Raw genomic sequence first — 19,724 nt, 5'->3', positions numbered from 1 at the left:
TGGCTTTGATAGCAATCTCTCTCCACCCACCCTTTCCATAGTCCATCCCTATTCCCCGCCTTTAGTAGCTGCAGTCTCTTTAAATGCGCTCTCGTGTGTCAGCGACCCTGTGGGGCTGAGAGCGCATTTCTTCCCGGGCTTGACTGTTAGGTTGTTTGTCCGTTTGGGGCTTCCGTCCGGCGGCTCCGCCATATTGTCTGCTGGAGCTGCCGCCGAAGCCGCCGCCGCCGCCGCCGCCGCCAAGTAGGAGCGAGCGGAGCCGCGATGGGTGAGTAAGGGAACCAGGCAACTGGGAGCTCCAGCCGAGGCAGTCTCGGGGCCTGGGGTCTGGCGACAGGCTGTCTGCAATCTGCAGAGGATGCCTGAGGCCCCTCCACCTAGGTTTTGGGGAGAAGCCAGGCCGGGAGTGCCGCTCAGGCTATTTAGGGAGCGGGCTAGGGCCCCTTGCGGGGAGCAGTCTTTGGGGGCTGGTTCCGGGAACGCTGCCACGCCGGGAGCCCCCACGTGGTGTCCCTGGGCCGGAGCCCAAGCCTCGCTGGGGGCTAGAAAGGGGCCGACCCTCCGGCCTGCGCGGTGGAGACTGGGACTTGGGGCCGGGCTCCCCGCCGCAGGCCCGGGCGGTGCCGGCGGAGCCGCCTCCGGGCGTGTGCGTGGCCGACGCGCGTCTTGACCGTATTCAGCGGCTCAGCCCCCGAGCGGAGGGAAACCCTACCTGCGTCGCGGGCGGAGTCCCCCGGCGCGGAGACGCCGGGCGCGCCGGCTCCGGGCCCGTAACCAAGGGTCGCCATGCCAGAGACGGCTCGGCGGCCGAAGGCCTGGAACCTCCCCGGCCCAGGCGGAAACGGGGAGGTGCGGTGGGGCTGAGTGACACCCTTCGCGGTGGCAGAAAACCAAAGGCCAGCACCTGTGGCCGTAGGTAGGTCGGGGACTTAGGAGGAAAAGCGACCTGTTGCTCTTTCTTAAGGGACGCCGGCCGGCCAGGCTTGTGCTCAGGGAGACTACGATGGCAAAGCTTTTGGACTTAGGGACAGAAACGTCAGTGGTATTTCCTCTCCAGGAAAAATTAAAAAAAATAAAAAAAAAAAGATTTGCTGAGCACTTCCGATGTGCAGGTATTGTTCTGAGTGTGTCTATGTCACGTTTTACTTAATGCGCGCCACCTAAGGAGGGAGAGACTACTGGTGTCCCTATTTTACAGATAAGGAAACTGAGGCTTCGAGAGGTACGGTAACTCACCCAAGGTCACACGGTGCCTAAAACGGGGTGATTCCTCCAGAACCCTAGTGAATAGCCTGGCCCCCTAGTGGTTGGGCTGGGAAAAGGGTGAAAGAAAGCTTTTAACCGAAGTTGTAAAGGTGGGTGTGTGGGGGGGTGGTTGTTTTTTTGCTAGTGGGACCACTTTGAAATCTTTAGTCTGAACGAAACTGAAAAACTGCAAATTGAATTGCTAACCCCAAATATTGTGCGTGTGTGTGTGCTCGCGCGTGCGCTAAATGAGACTCTAGGATTGAGTTTTGGAAGATCCCTGATCCTGAGAAAACATAAATTGTTCCCTTGAGCTGCAAGGCAGTGACTGTAGAATCAGATCTGGCATTATAATCCTGCCGGTTGCTTCCTAGCTCGCATCCGGAGAAGTCACTTAGGTGTCCGATGCAGTAACACATGGAAAGTATCTAGCGTATCCTCAATAAATGTTACTTTTCTTTTTTTTGAGTCTTCCTTTCCTCCTCTCTAGACAGAACAAGGGGGCGGTGTTATCAAAGGATATAACACAGTGTCGGAAGCCTAGTAAGAGCTCCGTACGTATCAGGACAGATTCCTGTCCACCTTCAGTAGTGTTAGTTCCTTTTTCTTAAGTACTCTGGTTTCCAGAATCCTCCGCTAAGGCTGACATGCCTGTCTTTGTAACTGCTGCTTTATGTATCGAAAAATTTTAGGGGCTTTAATGTTACAGATTTTGTATTGGTCCTCGAGTTCAGGAATACTGGTGCCTCTAAGTCAGTGGTTCTCAACCTTCTGGCCCTTTAAATACAGCTCCTCGTGTTGTGACCCAACCATAAAATTATTTTCGTGGCTACTTCATAACTGTAATGTTGCAACTGTTATGAATCGTCATGTAAATATCTGATATGCAGGATGGTCTTAGGCGACCCCTGTGAAAGGGTCCTTCGACCGCCAAAAGGGTCGCAACCCACAGGTTGAGACCCGCTGCAGGAGCTTCTGTTTAGTTTAAGTTCAGTGAAGTAAATTTGGTGGCGATTTACTCCCATTTTTACAGAAACTACCTCAGAGAAGATAACACAGTAAGTAGTAAAGCCAGAAGGGAGATTCTTACCTATTTTGCTGCACATAAGCCTCTTGGAAGACTTAAGGTGTGAAGTAAAGTAGTTCTTTTCCAGTAGACTTTGAAAGTTCTTCAGTGGAGCAACAAAACCTGACCAAGGTCCTGAAAGGGATTTTTTTTTTTAATATATTTTATTGATTTTTTACAGAGAGGAAGGGAGAGAGATAGAGAGTTAGAAACATCGATGAGAGAGAAACATCGATCAGCCGCCTCCTGCACACCCCCAACTGGGGATGTACCCACAACCCAGGTACATGCCCTTGACCGGAATCGAACCTGGGACCTTTCAGTCCGCAGGCCGACGCTCTATCCACTGAGCCAAACCGGTTTTGGCAGGATTTTTTTTTTTTTTTTTTAAATATAGTTTTATTGCTCAGAGAGGAAGCGAGAGGGAGTGAGAGAGATAGAAACATCAATGATGAGAGTCATTGATCCGCTGCCTCCTGCACGTCCCCCACCAGGGACCTAGCCCGCAACCCAGGCATGTGCCCTTGACCAGAATTGAACCTGGGACCCTTCAGTTCACAGGCTGACGCTCTATCCACTGAGCCAAACCAGCCAGGGCCTGAAAGGGATTTTTAATCTAGAGTCAGGCTGCCTCCCCTTGTCTCCCCAACTCCATATCAGGTACCTCTCCCTGTCCCACCCTGTCTTTCCGACCTTTTGTTTTGGCTGATCCTTATACCATGGGAGTGAAACTAATGTAAGGCTACATTTAATCCTAACATTAAATCTGAGTTAGTTTGGGTTTTCCTCATTTATAAATGAGTAAACTGAGGCTTTGAGATTAGGTCAGGGGTGGGCAAACTTTTTGACTCGAGGGCCACAATGGGTTCTTAAACTGGACCGGAGGGCCGGAACAAAAGCATGGATGGAGTGTTTGTGTGAACTAATATAAATTCAAAGTAAACATCATTACATAAAAGGGTACGGTCTTTTTTTTTTAGTTTTATTCATTTCAAACGGGATCCGGCCCGCGGGCCGTAGTTTGCCCACGGCTGGATTAGGTGATGGTCCAAGGCTGGTGGCCTGCACCACACCCACGTAAATGTAGAACCTGTTGTATTTCACCGCCTCTCTGGTGTACTCTCCTTGAGCTCTGCCCTATATGCGATGCTGTTTCTCCTGTGCCAAACTCCACTAGCCTTACCAGACCTTTGTAGTGATTTCACTGCCATTAGGAGCCGAGGGGTGATATTTGGAGTTCTGGAAGTTACTTATTCTAACCCTCCCTGGCAGAGACCATAACCTCTCAAGACTAAGTGTTGGCAGACAGTGGTGGTTTTATCACCATTCCTTGCCATCTTGCTAACCAGGAATCTGGAAGCCCCTCCCAGCCCCAGCGATAGGTCTTGATTAATATAAACTCTAAACCAGGGGTCCTCAAACTTTTTAAACAGGGGGCCAGTTCACTCAGACCGTTGGAGGGCCGGACTATAGTTTAAAAAAAAACTATGAGCAAATTCCTATGCACACTGCACATATCTTATTTTGAAGTAAAAAAAACAAAACGGGAACAAATACAATATTTGTATTTGCATGTGGCCCGCGGGCCGTAGTTTGAGGACCCCTGCTCTAAACCAATCATTGTAATTCTAGCTCCCTAAGCAGTGATTGATTTAGGCCTGGGCATGTGATACAGTTCTGGCTAATTAGATGTGAAGGGAAGTCTGGGTGACTTCTGGGAAAGCCTTCCTTATTTAAAAGAGATTTGCCAGGTTTTATTTATTATTTTTTGCCAGCTTGTATTTTAATTCAGATATCACCAAACAACCTCAAAAAGAGACAGCTGAAAAGGCTATAATAATAGTTAAAAATTATATAGAACTTTCTATGTGCTAGGCACTAAGTACCATAATTTTTTTTTTTTTTTAGGTCTAAATGCCTAACATCTAAGTGTCTAAGTACTGTAATATTGACTCATTTAATTCTCAGATTCTCATGTTCTAGTTGAGAAAATTGAAGCACAGAGAGATTCAGTAACTTGTGAAAGGTCAGAGATAGCAAATAGAGGAACTACTTACTCAGGTGGTATGTCTCCAACCAAAATATGGGCTATCTGAAGGACAATGTTCTGCCTCTGGAAAGGAAAGCCCTTTCTGACTCTGAAATTGCCATTAGCAATGCTAGATTCATGAGGCAGAATTTATAAGAATAGGCTGTTGTAAGGGTGAGGGTAGAGAAGAGGGAAAGAATCTGGTCTCGTGTTTTTGAGTCACTGAATTAGCCAACTTTGGAACTGTCCTATCTTTGCCCTTAAATAGTATACTGAAGACCACTTTTAGTTTGCTTTTGGGTGCAAGTAACAAAGCCTTTCTAACTGGTAATAACACTTCTAGGTCAGGAAGTCATTTAGCCCATCATCTCTCTTCTTTTCATTACCTCCAGCCTTGTCCACCCACCCTACCGTTCATAACAGCTTCTTGCAGAGAAGGCACCAAACCATCAATCACTAAGTATCTCACAAGCACCAAACTCACTCCTCCTTCTTATCTTTCTTTTCCTGCATTTTTTTTTCTTAAATATATTTTCATTGATTTCAGAGTGGGAGGGAGAGATAAAAACATCAATGATGAGAGAGAATCATTGATTGGCTGCCTCCTGCACACCCTCTACAGGGGATCAAGGCCTCAACCTGGGCATGTGCCCTTGACTGGAATCGACCGGGGACCCTTCAGTCCGAATGCCAGTGCTCTATCCACTGAGCCAAACTGGCTAGGGCCTGCATTTTTGTTATTGGTGATCGTTGACCCAGATACTAGGGCATAAGATAGAAAGGATATCTATCTTTGGTTTCTTACTCATTTCTTGCCTTTCTATATTGGCAGTTGTTGAATACTGTTAACACAGTTATTCTGTTACTAAGGTCTTCTCTAAATTGCTTTGTGTGAGTTTTTCTCACAACCTAGTCCCACGACTAGGTATTAATTCTGTGGGGTTCAACCTTTTTAAAAAAATATATATTTTTATTGATTTCAGAGAGGAAGGAAGAGGGAGAGAAAGAAACATCAATGACGAGAGGATCATTGATGGGCTGCCTCCTGCACGCCCCCTACTGGGAACCGAGCCTGCAACCTGGGCACGTGCCTGGACTGGGAATCAACCATGACCTCCTAGTTCATAGGTCTACACTCAACCACTGGGCCACACTGGCTGGGCCAGCAAATGTTTATTGAATGCCTATTATGTGCCAGAGATTGTTCTAAGGCCTTGGAAATACAGTGGTGAACAAACAGACAAAAATCTATCTTCCTATTGAAATCCCTAGAGTTTAAATTATAGTGGGTAATTGCATGAAATCAACCAAACGAAGACTGGCAGGCCAGCCGAAACCGGTTTGGCTCAGTGGATGGAGCGTCGGCCTGCGGACTGAGAGGTCCCAGGTTCGATTCCGGTCAAGGGCATGTACCTGGGTTGTGGGCACATCCCCAGTGGGGGGTGTGCAGGAGGCAGCTGATCGATGTTTCTCTCTCATCGATGTTTCTGACTCTGTCTCTCTCCTTTCCTCTCTGTAAAAAAATCAATAAAATATTTAAAAAAAAAAAAAAAAAAGACTGGCAGGCCAATTAGAGAGCCCCATGCAATCTACTTCCTGCAATTGACCTCCTGGTTCATAGGTTGACGCTCACCCACTGAGCCAGGCTGGCTGGGCTATAAAATATTTCTTAAATATTTTATGTATTTTACCAAATTCTGTGTATTTAAAAATACATATTAAGCCGAAACCAGTTTGGCTCAGTGGATAGAGCGTAGGCCTGTGGACTGAGGGGTCCCAGGTTCGGTTCTGGTCAAGGGCATGTACCTGGGTTGCAGGCACATCCCCAGTAGGAGATGTGCAGGAGGCGGCTGATCGATGTTTCTCTCTCATCGATGTTTCTAACTCTCTATCTCTCTCTCTTCCTCTCTGTAAAAAATCAAAATATATTTAAAAAAAACAAAAACAAAAAATAAAAATACATATTAAAAGGATGAAGACAAGTATTTTTAAACATCGTGCTGATCCCATAGCACTTTGTATTCAGTAGGCATCATTATTATTGTTGTTGTTGGTGGTGGTGGTCCTCAGCCGAGGATATTTTTTTCATTGATTTTGTTTCTTTAGAGAGAGGGTTAGGGAAGGGGAGAGACAGAGAATAACATCGATGTGCAAGAGACACATTGATTGGTTGCCTCTCCCACATGCCCCTAGAGCAGGGGTGGGCAACCTTTTTGTGAGTGTGTGCCAAAACCAGCAAAATCTCTGACTCAGAATTCTTCTGCATGCCAACCCTAATTTTTTGAGAACATGTTACGCCTGCTTGATATCTCTTAAGGTGTACGTATGTGAAGTACCTTGAAGAAATAATAAAATTCATTCGAGCAACAAAAACACAGTATATGATGATGAAAGATACATTTATTTTTTAATGTATACATGTACACTGATAGTCCGACAGAAAACTTTATGACTCCGTTTGATATTATCAGTGGGACTTTTGCTGCTGCATCACTGATCACAACTGGCTAGGGCTCCGTAGTTTGTTGTTGTTGTTGTTTTCTTTAGTTTTTAATAAATATATTCTTTTTTTATTTTTTTTATTTATTGCTTAAAGTATTACAAAGGGTATTACATATGTGTCCATTTTATCCCCCTGCCCTAGACAGTCCCCTAGAAAAATATATTCTTTATTTTAGAGAGAGAGGAAGGGAAAGGGAGAGATAGAGAGAAACATCAGTGATGAGAGAGAATCATCAATCAGCTGCCTCCTGCATACCCCTACGAGGGAACAAGCCTTGCAACCCAGACATGTGCTCTGACCAGGAATCGAACCAGTGACCCCTTGGTGCATGGGATGACACTCAATCCACTGAGCCACACTGTCTGGGCAGTGGATATTATTTTTAAACATACCATTTGGAGTGAGATGAACAAGAGATTGTAAATCCATATATATATATTTTTTCAATTACAAGCAAAAGTTTTAGAAAGTCATAAAATTAGGAAAGGTGAGCCTGTTGGGCTGTGAGGGCTCTGGAAATCAGCAAAAGAAGGGCCCTTTGAGCTTAGGAGAAAGCAAGGCAGAGAGAACGCACCTATGGTAAGGAGAGGAGGAAAGACGTGGGCATGCTCAAGAGAGAAAAAGAGCGTGCCTGCCATAATTCCATATTTTAAATTGTCTTCTAGATATTTAAAGTTTTTGGCTGACTTAGTTCTGATTAGCTGGTCATTATATATGTTGTTTTGTTTTATTGTGAAAGCAGGTGTAATTTTGGTGCTAGTAGCTTCATATTTCTAGAGACATCAGCTCTGCTATTCTTTTGTTCCTTTTGTGTTTATATTATTTGTTTTTTAATATATTTTTATTGATTTTGAAGAGGGAGAGGGAGAAAGAGAGAAAAACATCAATGATGAGAGAGAATCATTGATTGGCTGCTTCCTGCACATCCCCTACTGGGAATCAATCCCGCCACCCTGGCATGTGCCCTTGACTGGAATCAAACCCAGGACCCTTCAGTCTGCAGGCCACTCTATCCGCTGAGCCAAACCGGCTAGTGCTGTGCTTATATTAACACTAGAGGCCCTGTGCACGGATTTGTACACCGGTGAGGTCCCTCGGTCTAGCCTGCGGGGATCAGGCCAAAACCGGCTCTGCGACTTCCCCCGAGGAGTCCTGGTTTGAGAGAGGGTGCAGGCCAGGCCAAAGGACCCCACTGGTGCACGATCGGGGCTAGGGAGGAACCACAGAGGGCTCCAGGGCATGTCCAGTCTGTCTTGCCCAGTCCCGATCAGACCCCAGCAGCAAGCTAACTTACCAGTCGAAGCGTCTGCCCCCTGGTGGTCAGTACGTGTCATAGCGACTGGTCAAACAGTTGGACACTTAGCATATTAGGCTTTATTATATAGGATTGTTTTCCATTTAGTTTTTTGATAGGATTCTAAACCATTTATTCATTTTGTGGATCTTAATTTAGTTAAAACTAGATAACTTATAAATCCTCTTATAATTAGGCACACAGACTACAATATGACATAGTATGTTAAATATGAATGAGCTAGTGGCCTCACCTGCTTGGTATAATTCTCAAACTTCCTTCAGGAAAATGTGGCTATCAGATCAAAATTGCAATTATTAATAGGCCATACATATTTTTATATATGGCCTATTAATACTGGCAATTATATATAAATACACTAGAGGCCCAGTGCATGAAATTCGTGCACTTGGGGGGGGGGTGTCCTTTGGCCCAGCCTGCACCCTCTCGCAGTCTGGGAGCCCTCGGCGGATGTCTGACTGACGGCTTAGGCCCATGTGGGGATCAGACCTAAGCTGTCAGCTGGACATCCTTAGTGCTGCCACGGAAGCAGGAGAGGCTCCTGCCACTACCACTGCGCTCACAAGAGCCCAGTTCCTGGCTTAGCGTCGCTCTCCCTGTGGGAGTGCACTGACCACCAGGGGGCAGCTCCTGTGTTGAGCATCTGACCCCTGGTGGTCAGTGCACGTCATAGGGACCAGTAGTTCTGCTGTTTGGTCGATTTGCATATTAGCCTTTTATCATATACGATACACATGCCTATATTAAAGGTAAACCTTAGCATTATGCACTTATTTGATCAGTGGCTTTTACAAAATATTTCAATGGCATGGAAGCAAATTGGAGTGGAATAAGAAATGAGAGAGGAGAGGCAAACTTTCAAGAAGTATGGAGTAAAGAAAAAAGAAACAAGTAAAGAGGCTCTTATAAAGTCTAGGCAAGACATCATGAAGACCTGAATTAGGTCAATGATAGTAGGAACAGAGAAAAAGAGAGTCCAGAAAAAATTAGGAAATAAAGATGGCCATTCTTAGTGATTGGGTGGTGGATAAAGGAAAACGAGTTGTCCAGGGTGACTCCCCAAGTTTCTGGCTGAAAAGCTAAAAAGATATTGGACAAATCCCTAATCCCTTATATCAGTGTGTTTCTCAACCTTTTCTTTCATTATCACCCACCTAAGGAGCCTTTTTGAACACTTTTCCCCCTTGTGCATCCCTCCCATGAAATGTTAATGCATATACTCTATACCTTTTTACATATAATAAGTATATCTTTGCTTTTTTTTTTTTTTTAATATATTTTTTTATTGATTTTTTACAGAGAGAAAGGGGGAGAGATAGAGAGTTAGAAACATCGATCAGCTGCCTCCTGCACACCCCCCACTGGGGATGTGCCCGCAACCCAGGTACATGCCCCCGACCGGAATCGAACCCGGGACCCCTCAGTCCGCAGGCCGACGCTCCATCCACTGAGCCAAACCGGTTTCGGCATCTTTGCTTTATATATAAAGAGACAAAGCATAAAGCTTGCTTTTTATTCAGTGCAGGGTTAAGAATGACTAAACAAATTTTGATGTTAAAAGTTAAATTGAGAGGAGAACCAAGATGGCGGCATAGGTTAACACCGGAGTTTGCTGCTTTGAACAAATACTTCAAAAGTGAAACCAAAAAACGGAAGGGACATCACCCAGAACCACAGGAACGCTGGCTGAGTGGAAGTTCTACAACTAGGAGGAAAGAGAAACACATACGGACACTCAGAGGAGGCGCAGTGCTGAAGTCAAATTCTGAGGTGCGGAGTGCGCGGACCGGGCTGGCGGCGGAGGGCACGGTTGGCGTTTTCAATCGGGAGGGAGTCGCAGACTCTGAACTCCAGATACAGGCGAGTCTTTAGAGACCCAGACTCAAACGGGAGAAGCAGGACTGTCTGGCTTCGGTCAGAGCGAGTGCAGCTTTCTCTCTGAGGTTTGCAGCCGTTGCTGGGACTCAGAGAGGCAGAGCCCCTGGGGACAGGACTGAGAGCCGCCATCACTGCTCTCTCCGGCCCACCCTATTGATCCTGTGCGACCCGCCCTGCCCAAGCCCTGCACAGAGGCATTTGCCGGATAGCCTCAGGCAAAGGCTAGATTAGCACCTCCCTAGAGGACAGAAGTTCTCTCACTGCAGACACAGCTGATTCTCATAGCCACTTGGCCTGGAGGTCAATCCCTCCCTGGTATTAGCTACAACAATCAAGGTTTAACTATAAGACTACGCACAAAGACCACTAGGGGGTGCACCAAGGAAGCATAACAAAATGCGGAGACAAAGAAACAGGACAAAATTGTCAATGGAAGATATAGAGTTCAGAACCACACTTTTAAGGTCTCTCAAGAACTGTTTAGAAGCCGCCGATAAACTTAATGAGATCTACAAGAAAACTAATGAGACCCTCGATCTTATATTGGGGAACCACCTAGAAATTAAGCATACACGGACTGAAATAACGAATATTATACAGACTCCCGACAGCAGACCAGAGGAGCGCAAGAATCAAGTCAATGATTTGAAATGCGAGGAAGCAAAAAACACCCAACCGGAAAAGCAAAATGAAAAAAGAATCCAAAAATGCGAGGATAGTGTAAGGAGCCTCTGGGACAGCTTCAAGCGTACCAACATCAGAATTATAGGGGTGCCAGAAGATGAGAGAGAGCAAGATATTGAAAACCTATTTGAAGAAATAATGACAGAAAACTTCCCCCACCTGGTGAAAGAAATGGACTTACAGGTCCAAGAAGCGCGGAGAACCCCAAACAAAAGGAATCCAAAGAGGACCACACCAAGACACATCATAATTAAAATGCTAAGAGCAAAAGATAAAGTGAGAATCTTAAAAACAGCAAGAGAAAGAAACTCAGTTACCTACAAGGGAGTACCCATACGACTGTCAGCTGATTTCTCAACAGAAACTTTGCAGGCCAGAAGGGAGTGGCAAGAAATATTCAAAGTGATGAATACCAAGAACCTACAACCAAGATTACTTTATCCAGCAAAGCTATCATTCAGAATTGAAGGTCAGATAAAGTGCTTCACAGATAAGGAAAAGCTAAAGGAGTTCATCACCACCAAACCAGGATTATATGAAATGCTGAAAGGTATCCTTTAAGAAGAGGAAGACGAAGAAAAAGGTACAGATACAAATTATGAACAACAAATATGCATCTATCAACAAGTGAATCTAAGAATCAAGTGAATAAGTAATCTGATGAACAGAATGAACTGGTGATTATAATAGAATCAGGAACATAGAAAGGGAATGGATTGACTATTCTTGGGGGGGAAAGGGGTGTGGGAGATGCGGGAAGAGACTGGACAAAAATCGTGCACCTATGGATGAGGACAGTGGGTGGGGAGTGAGGGCAGAGGGTGGGGTGGGAACTGGGAGGAGGGGAGTTATGGGGGGAAAAAAGAGGAACAAATGTAATCTGAACAATAAAGATTTAATTAAAAGGAAAAAAAAAAGTTAAATTGAGCCGAAACCAGTTTGGCTCAGTGGATAGAGCGTCGGCTTGCGGACTGAAAGGTCCCAGGTTCGATTCCGGTCAAGGGCATGTACCTGGGTTTCGGGCACATCCCCAGTAGGGAGTGTGCAGGAGGCAGCTGATCGATGTTTCTCTCTCATCGATGTTTCTAACTCTCTATCTCTCTCCCTTCCTCTCTGTAAAAAATCAATAAAATATATTAAAAAAAAAAAAGTTAAATTGAAAAACTATTTGCACTTAACTAAATTTGATAGCTGTATTTACTATGTAACTTCTAATATTATTTATTTATATACATTGTAATGTATCAAGTTGCATATGCAAGTTAGCATTTATAAATATATAAATAATGTAATCAAAATTTAAAATTATCCAGAACTGTTTATTCTTCAGAAAAAGCAAAACCATAGAAAAAAAATAAGTTTCTTATTTTTAGTGAACTTTTAACTTTTACTTGATGTGAGAAAATAACTTAGACTTAACTAGCTGCTAGATGTTTATTCAGGTCTTGTTGACATTTCTCTTTTCAGCACTTGACATAATCATGACAAATTTTAATTTGTAGAATTAAGCAATAAAATGTAAGCTTTTAATTTAATTACCAAAGCTGGTGTCACACACTGAGGATCATATATAAAGAGCATTCACAAGGCTTAACAGGCATGCACAGGCCACCTCTTGTTTTATGACTTCAAGATCCAGCAGTCAGGAGTAAGTCCCCCTGTCAAATTTTGTTTGGCTGGCACAACGTAAAAATTGATTATGAGTGCAATCCCTGCTTTATTATTGTAACTGCTTTATTAAAAATCATTAACCTCTAGATGTTACAAGGCATTTGAGTTTGTGATTAACTGAAATTCTGGAATGTGAGCAGATTTGTTTATTTATTGGTGAGAGACAGTCCCCAACCCAGAATTCTGATGGATTTGCTGTTACCAGTCTTTTCCTTTTCAGGAAATGAAATGAACCTGGAGTTTGGGACCAACTAGGTCAGGGTTGACATTTTTTTTTTTTTCTTTTTCTAAATATATTTTATTGATTTTTTTACAGAGAGGAAGGGAGAGAGATAGAGAGTCAGAAACATCGATGAGAGAGAAACATCGATCAGCCGCCTCCTGCACACCTCCTACTGGGGATGTGCCCGCAACCCAGGTACATGCCCTTGACCGGAATCGAACCTGGGACCTTTCAGTCCGCAGGCTGACGCTCTATCCACTGAGCCAAACTGGTTTCGGCAAGGGTTGACTTTTTAGCATCATGGTTTATTATTTAACCTCTGAGTCTCAATTTTCTCATCTGTAAAATGTATTCTCAGGATTATTGTGAAGATTAGGGATTATATCTACAAAGTGTTTGGCATATCAGATCTTACTAGCTCACTGAGGCTATGGACTCTATACCTCAGTACACTCTTAACTCCTTTCTCTTTCATTACTGGCATGTGGCCATAGTGTTTTAACCCAGAAATCTTATGTTGATGCATATTTGCTAGAGAATTCCTAGTGAAAAGTCAGAGAGGCCAGTTTAAAAATAAACAAACAAAACACACACACACACACACACACAAATCCAGCCTGAGAAGAATCAGGTTTCTTACATGCTTTAAGGAAGAGGCCTTAAAATGGGAGATACAATGCATCTCTTTCATCTCTCTTCCCAGTGCCATTAAGTAACTTTCAATGCATCATGATAAATTGTAAAACTTCCTAACTGTAGCATATGCCCAATAGTCAGTCTGCCTGATTTAAAACCGTAGCTCATTCTCTTTGCCTAGGCAGCTACAGTAACATTTTATTAGAAAGCCGCCTTCAAACAGGAGGGGAGGGCTCACGCAGTTTAGCACCAGAACAAAGGAAGTAATTTGAAAAGACTGACAGCTTCATAGTGTTCTAGGGCCTATGTCCTTAGAACAGGGGTTCTCAACCTGAGGGTCGCGACCCCTTTGGGGGTCAAACGACCCTTTCACAGGGGTTGCCTAAGACCATTGGAAAACACATATATAATTACATATTATGTTCAATTTGTAACAATGGAATTGGGGGTCACCACAACATGAGGAACTGTATTAAAGGGTGGCGACATTAGGAAAGTTGAGAACCACTGGCTTAGAAGATTGTGTCATTACCTAGAAAATAAGGCTAGTTCCCTTATCTCCTAAATATAGCTCTTTCAGGGTCTTCTAGGGCTAGGCAAATGCCTTCAGGTGATTACTTGAAAACTTCTTTTTTTTTTTTTTTTTAATTTTCGCTGAGGACATTTTTCCATTAATTTTTAGGGATAGTGGGAGAGAGAGGGAAAGACAGATTGGTTGCCTCCTGCATGCACCCTGCCAGGGCCGGGGCAGGAGGCAACCAAGGTACATGCCCTTGATTGGAATCAAATCCGGGACCCTTAGGTCTGCAGGCCGACACTCTATCCACTGAGCCAGCAGCTGTCTAGGATGTGAGCTTGAAGGTGTGGCACTATCATTCCCATCCCATATACAGGACAGCTAACTATATATATTATGCTTTTTTCTGAGAAAATATGCATGATTTTATTTATTTTTCCATATTGAATAATTTATTTTAAAAGTTAAAATACTCTGAAGTTCACTTGAAAATGATATCAAACGTCATTTATTGTCTGCCAGGTAGTTCAGAAGGCACTTTAAGATTTTGAGGTTTTCTTATCATTGTTGTGATAAATATGGACATCATAAAGATGTAGAGTGTTAGGAGAGAATTGGGATTAGTCAGAGAGAGCAGCTTTTACTTAATGGTAATATTTTCCTGTATTATATAAAAATGTGCCTGATTTTAAAATGTGATGAATCTCAAAATTTTAGACATACCAGTTATTAAATGGAGTATTACAGTAACCTTGTTACTCACCTAGTATATGAGCTCAGGCTCAAGGTCTTCATCTATCAATTACGGCAGTGATGGCGAACCTTTTGAGCTCGGCGTGTCAGCATTTTGAAAAACCCTAACTTAACTCTGGTGCCGTGTCACATATAGAAAACTTTTGATATTTGCAACCATAGTAAAACAAAGACTTAACATTTTTGATATTTATTTTATATATATATAAATGCCATTTAACAAAGAAAAAATAACCAAAAAAATGAGTTTGCGTGTCATAGGTTCGCCATCACTGAATTAGGGCCTGTATTTTGCTAGGACTACCATAACAAAGTAGCATAGACCAGGTGGCTTAAATAATAGAAATTTATAGTGTTCTCAGTACTAGGGGCTAAAAGTCTGAGATCAAGGTGTTGACAGGGCTGGCTTCTGAGACTTCTCTCCTTGCCTTATAGAGGGCTGTCTTTGTGTTTACATAATGTACTTCCTCTGTGTGCATCTGTATCCTTTTGTTTGTTTGTTTTTTGTTAACCCTTACCCAAGGATATTTTTCCATTGATTTTTAGAGAGTAGAAGGGAGGGGGAGAGACGGAGAGAGAGAAACATGGATGTGAGAGAGAGAATTGATTGGTTGCCTTCTGCATTTGCCCCAACCATGGCTGGGGATGAGCCTGCAACCGAGGTATGTGCCCTTGACCAAATCAAACCCAGGACCCTTCAGTCTGTGGGCCAAACTGGCTAGGGCTGCATCTGTATCTTCTTTTTTACTTTTTTTTTTTTTTGACACTATGTGCATCTACATCTTTTTTAAAAAATATATTTTTATTAATTTCAGAGAGGAAGGGAGAGGGAGAGAGATAGAAACATCCATGATGAGGGAGAATCATGAATCGGCTGCCTCCTGCATGCCCCACACTGGGGATGGAGCCCACAACCCAGGCATGTGCCCTGACTGGGAATCGAACCATGACCTCCTGGTTCATAGGTCGATGCTCAACCACTGAGCCATGGTGGCCAGGCTGCATCTATATCTTAATCTTCATATTGGATTAAGGTCTTACCACAGTATTAAGACCCTATCTACAAATACAGTCACATTTTGAGGTACTGAAGGTTAGGACTTCAACATCTGAAGGAGGGAGCATAATTCAGGCCATAGCAGGGTCTATACCTATTTTGTATTATTATTGCTAGTCCCTTATTTCTAAAAGCTTAGAAAATCCATGTCAGTATTAGACATTAATTTCCTGAAAATGGGAGGTATAACTTCAGGGACCTATTTATTTTGTGAGAGTTCCTTGACTAAGAAAACCCAAGGCAATCAGGTGCTAGAAAAAGTATATTTGTGTTGTCGATTTCTTGATCCAGTCCCAGCAAGTAGGGAGTGCATGATGAAAAAAGCTCCCTTGCCTGCACAAGACTCCAGCCTTCTTTGGTTGCTGATTCCAGATGTGCTTCTGCAGATGTTCCTCCTTCCAATCCAGTCTTCCCTGCCTGGCTTCTCCAGTGAAGTCATAAGCAAATATTTGTGATAGTTTCTTGTCACCATGGTGACTAAAGAAGTACAACCTGGGTCTCCTTCCAGCTTCACTGTCAGCTTTGCTGGAAGGAGAAAACAGCCCTCTGGGAGGGCCCAGGTTCAGAGTCATGAAAAACCATCTGTCAGGTAATGGGGGACAGAAGTCCACAGTGCCAACTTTAGGAATCTATCCTGTGCCTGTTAGTCTTGAGGCACAGGGGTAATTAGAGGTCCCAGAGGGAAGCTACTGCCCTGTTTTTTTGTTTAATGATAAATCCACTTGGGCTTTGTCAAGTGGGTAAGGCGACTTGCACATTCTAAGTTCTAAGACCCAGTTGATGCTATTGGTTTGCCAGGCTACTTTCTAGAATGACCCAAGGCATCATCTCTGAAGTTGCATTTTCTCAGTATGTTTACTGTAGAATTCAACTCTCTCCTCATCTTCCATTTTCATTTCTCTTTCTCTCAGATTCTCTTAATAGACTATTTTCCCCCCTCTCATTTATTCCATTTCCACCCCCAAAGTGAATTTCCTACTTGAACCAGCCCAAATCTTTCCTTGGAGACTTATTTATTTACTAGAGACCCTGTGCATGAAATTCATGCACTCGGGCGGGGGGTTGGGGGCAGGTCCCTCAGCCCGGCCTGCACCCTCTTGCAGTCCAGGAGCCCTCAGGGGATGTCCAACTACTGGCTTAGGCCCGCTCCCTGCTTAGCGCTGCCATGGAAGCAGGAGATGCTCCCACCACCACCGCTGTGCTTGCCAGCCATGAGCCTGGCTTCTGGCTGAGCAGCACTCCTCCTGTGGGAGCATGCTGACCACCAGGTTGGGAGCTCCTGCATTGAACGTCTGCCCCCTGGTGGTCAGTGTGCATGATAGCGACCGGTCATTCTGCCGTTTGGTCAATTTGCATATTAGCCTTTTATATAGGATTTCTTTATTAAAATTTCAATTACAGTTAATATTATATTACTTTCAGGTGTACAGCATAGTGGTTAGACAATTTATATCAGGAGATTTTTTTTTTATTTTGAGAGTACATTTATTAAAGCTGGGAGCAGTGAAACAAGGAAAGGCCTAGGGCCAAAACCGGTTTGGCTCAGTGGATAGAGCGTCGGCCTGCGGACTGAAAGGTCCCAGGTTCGATTCCGGTCAAGGGCATGTACCTGGGTTGCGGGCACATCCCCAGTGGGGGATGTGCAGGAGGCAGCTGATCGATGTTTCTCTCTCATCGATGTCTCTGACTCTCTATCTCTCTCCCTTCCTCTCTGTAAAAAATCAATAAAATATATTTTAAAAAAAAAAAAAAAAAAAGGAAAGGCCTCGGATAGAGCCTAGGCAGGGCTGGTGTCAACTCACTGGAGACAGGTTCAGGGGTTAGCTCAGAACGAGCTGCTGCTGCCTGCTGCTCCCCTGTGGGGACTCTTACAGTTTAGGAGAAAGAAAAAATTACCTGAAAAGTAGATTCGAATGGTGTGCCTCCAGGAGGGTGTACCAGGAGATTTCTTTCTTTTTAAAAAAAAAAAAAATTTTTTTTATTGATTTCAGAGAGGAAGGGAGAGGGAGAAAGAGAGAGAAGCATCAATGATGGGAGAGAATAATTGATCATCTGCCTCCTGCACGCCCCACACTGGAGATCCAACCTGCAACCTGGGCATGTGCCCTGACCAGAAGTCAAACCATGATCTCTGGGTTCATAAGCTGATGTTCAACTACTGAGCCACTCTGGCTGGGCCAGGAGATTTCTTTTTAAACTCTAATCACAGGCACCCCATCCACTCCAGAAAGAGGACAATATTACATTAGAGTTAGTTTTTTCTTTCTGTGTGCCAATAAAACTTGTTTTCCATCCCTTTTGCAGTACTTTTAGTATCTGCTTCAGATTAGAAATTTGTAGAATGGGAAATATTTATAAAAGGGTAACCTACTTAGTAAGGATTCCTCTACTTGTACTTTAACACAATCAGCTTCACTTTTTCAATTTTTAAAATACTGAGATTGTTTTTAAAATATTGGGTAAGTATGATAAAGTCACTCCAGCCACAGGAGGAGGCAAGAATAAGTCTTGGAAGGAAGACGTGTGTTATACTCAGTGGTCTCAGAGAGGGTGTCACTTTATGCCACACAGTGTCACAGAGGAAAACACCAGGATGGTGGAGCGGCAGAAGGGACAGGAGCCAGTGGAAGGTTAAGGCAACAGCCTTTATTAGGGTTTCCAAGGGAAAGTGAAGGCAGGGCAGAGTAAGCAGTTTAGGGTTAAGCTAGTTTGAGTCATTCTGGAGGGCTTTGGTCTATAGGAGTAGTCTCTAGTTGCCTACTATGTGGCCATGGAATATTTCCTCCTGGGGTCTACCTACAAGCTAGATAGAAGAGATACGGCTTTTGATTGGTTAGTTTGCATATCAAAGTTATGCTCTTAGGCAAGTTATCTTTAGGAATTAGTAGGCCTGAGAGGGGCAGTCTCTCCCTGAGTCTGTAAGGCTCCCAAATACCAGAATATCAAGAATATAGAAAATAAGAACATATAGTTAGTTTAATTGGCTCTGTGATGAATGAATGCAAATAGATAAATACAGAATCTAAGAAAACATAGAACAGGGATTCCATGTCAGATTTAATTGCAGGAGGTATGCTACAATCTTAAAAAAAATTTGTGTGTGGTAAAATATAACAAAATTCACCATTTTAACCATTTTGAAGTATACAATTAAGTAGCATTAATTACATCTACAATGTTGTACCACCATCCCCACTATTTCCGAACTTTTCATTACCCCAAACAGAAACTCGACCCAATTGGCAATAATTCCCCATATCCCCCTCCCCAAGTATCTGATAATCTCTAATCTGTTTTCTGTCTTTATGAGTTTGACTACTCTAATTACCTCATATAAGTGGAATCATGTATTTGTCTTTTTGTGTCTGATTTCTTTCAATTAGCATACTATTTTTGTAGCATATGTCAGACCTTCATTCCTTTTTATGGCTGAATAATATTCCATTTTGTGTATATGTCCCATTTTCATTTATCTGTTGGTGGATACCTGGGTTGTTTGTTTGTTTGTTTGTTTTAAATATATTTTTCTGTCAAAACCGGTTTGGCTCAGTGGATAGAGCGTCAGCCTGCGGCCTGAAAGGTCCCAGGTTCGATTCCGGTCAAGGGCATGTACCTGGGTTGCGGGCACATCTCCAGTAGGAGTTGTGCAGGAGGCGGCTGATCGATGTTTCTCTCTCATCGATGTTTCTAACTCTCTATCTCTCTCCCTTCCTCTCTGTAAAAAATCAATAAAATGTATTTTAAAAAATAAATAAATAAATAAATAAATAAATAAATAAAATATATTTTTATTGATTTCAGAGAAGAAAGGAGAGGGAGATAAAAGTATCAGTGATGAGAGGGAATCGTTGGTTGGCTGCCTCCTGGGGGTCCCCTGGACTGGGGATGGAGCCCACAATCCGAGCATGTGTTACTTGTCTTTCTCTGACTGACTTATTTCACTTAGCATGATACTCTCCAGGTCCCTCTATGCTGTCTCCAAGGGTAAGAGATTCTTCTTTTTTACTGCTGCATACTATTCCAGGATGTAAATGTACCACAGTTTTTTTATCCACTCCTACTGATGGGCACTTGGGCTGTTTCCAGATCTTAGCTATTGTAAATTATGCTGCTATGAACATAGGGGTGCATATATTCTTTCTGATTG

At 43.5% G+C, this 19,724-nt stretch overlaps 1 protein-coding gene across 1 annotated transcript in view; it reads left to right on the top strand.

Annotated features, from left to right (window-relative positions):
• Window positions 1-249: 249 nt before the first annotated feature.
• KPNA6 (karyopherin subunit alpha 6) overlaps window positions 250-19,724 on the top strand; it is a 38,823-nt gene continuing 19,348 nt past the window's right edge. The window contains exon 1 of the mRNA XM_081086340.1: window positions 250-268. Coding sequence (XP_080942466.1) covers window positions 265-268 — 4 coding nt within the window. The 5' untranslated portion in view covers window positions 250-264. The remainder of the gene's footprint in view (window positions 269-19,724) is intronic.

The sequence above is a fragment of the Myotis nattereri genome (assembly GCF_964212035.1).
Source record: "Myotis nattereri genome assembly, chromosome: 3".
NCBI lineage: Eukaryota > Metazoa > Chordata > Mammalia > Chiroptera > Vespertilionidae > Myotis > Myotis nattereri.
Note: the sequence above shows the minus strand (reverse complement) of the source record. Positions and strands in the feature narration are given on the sequence as shown.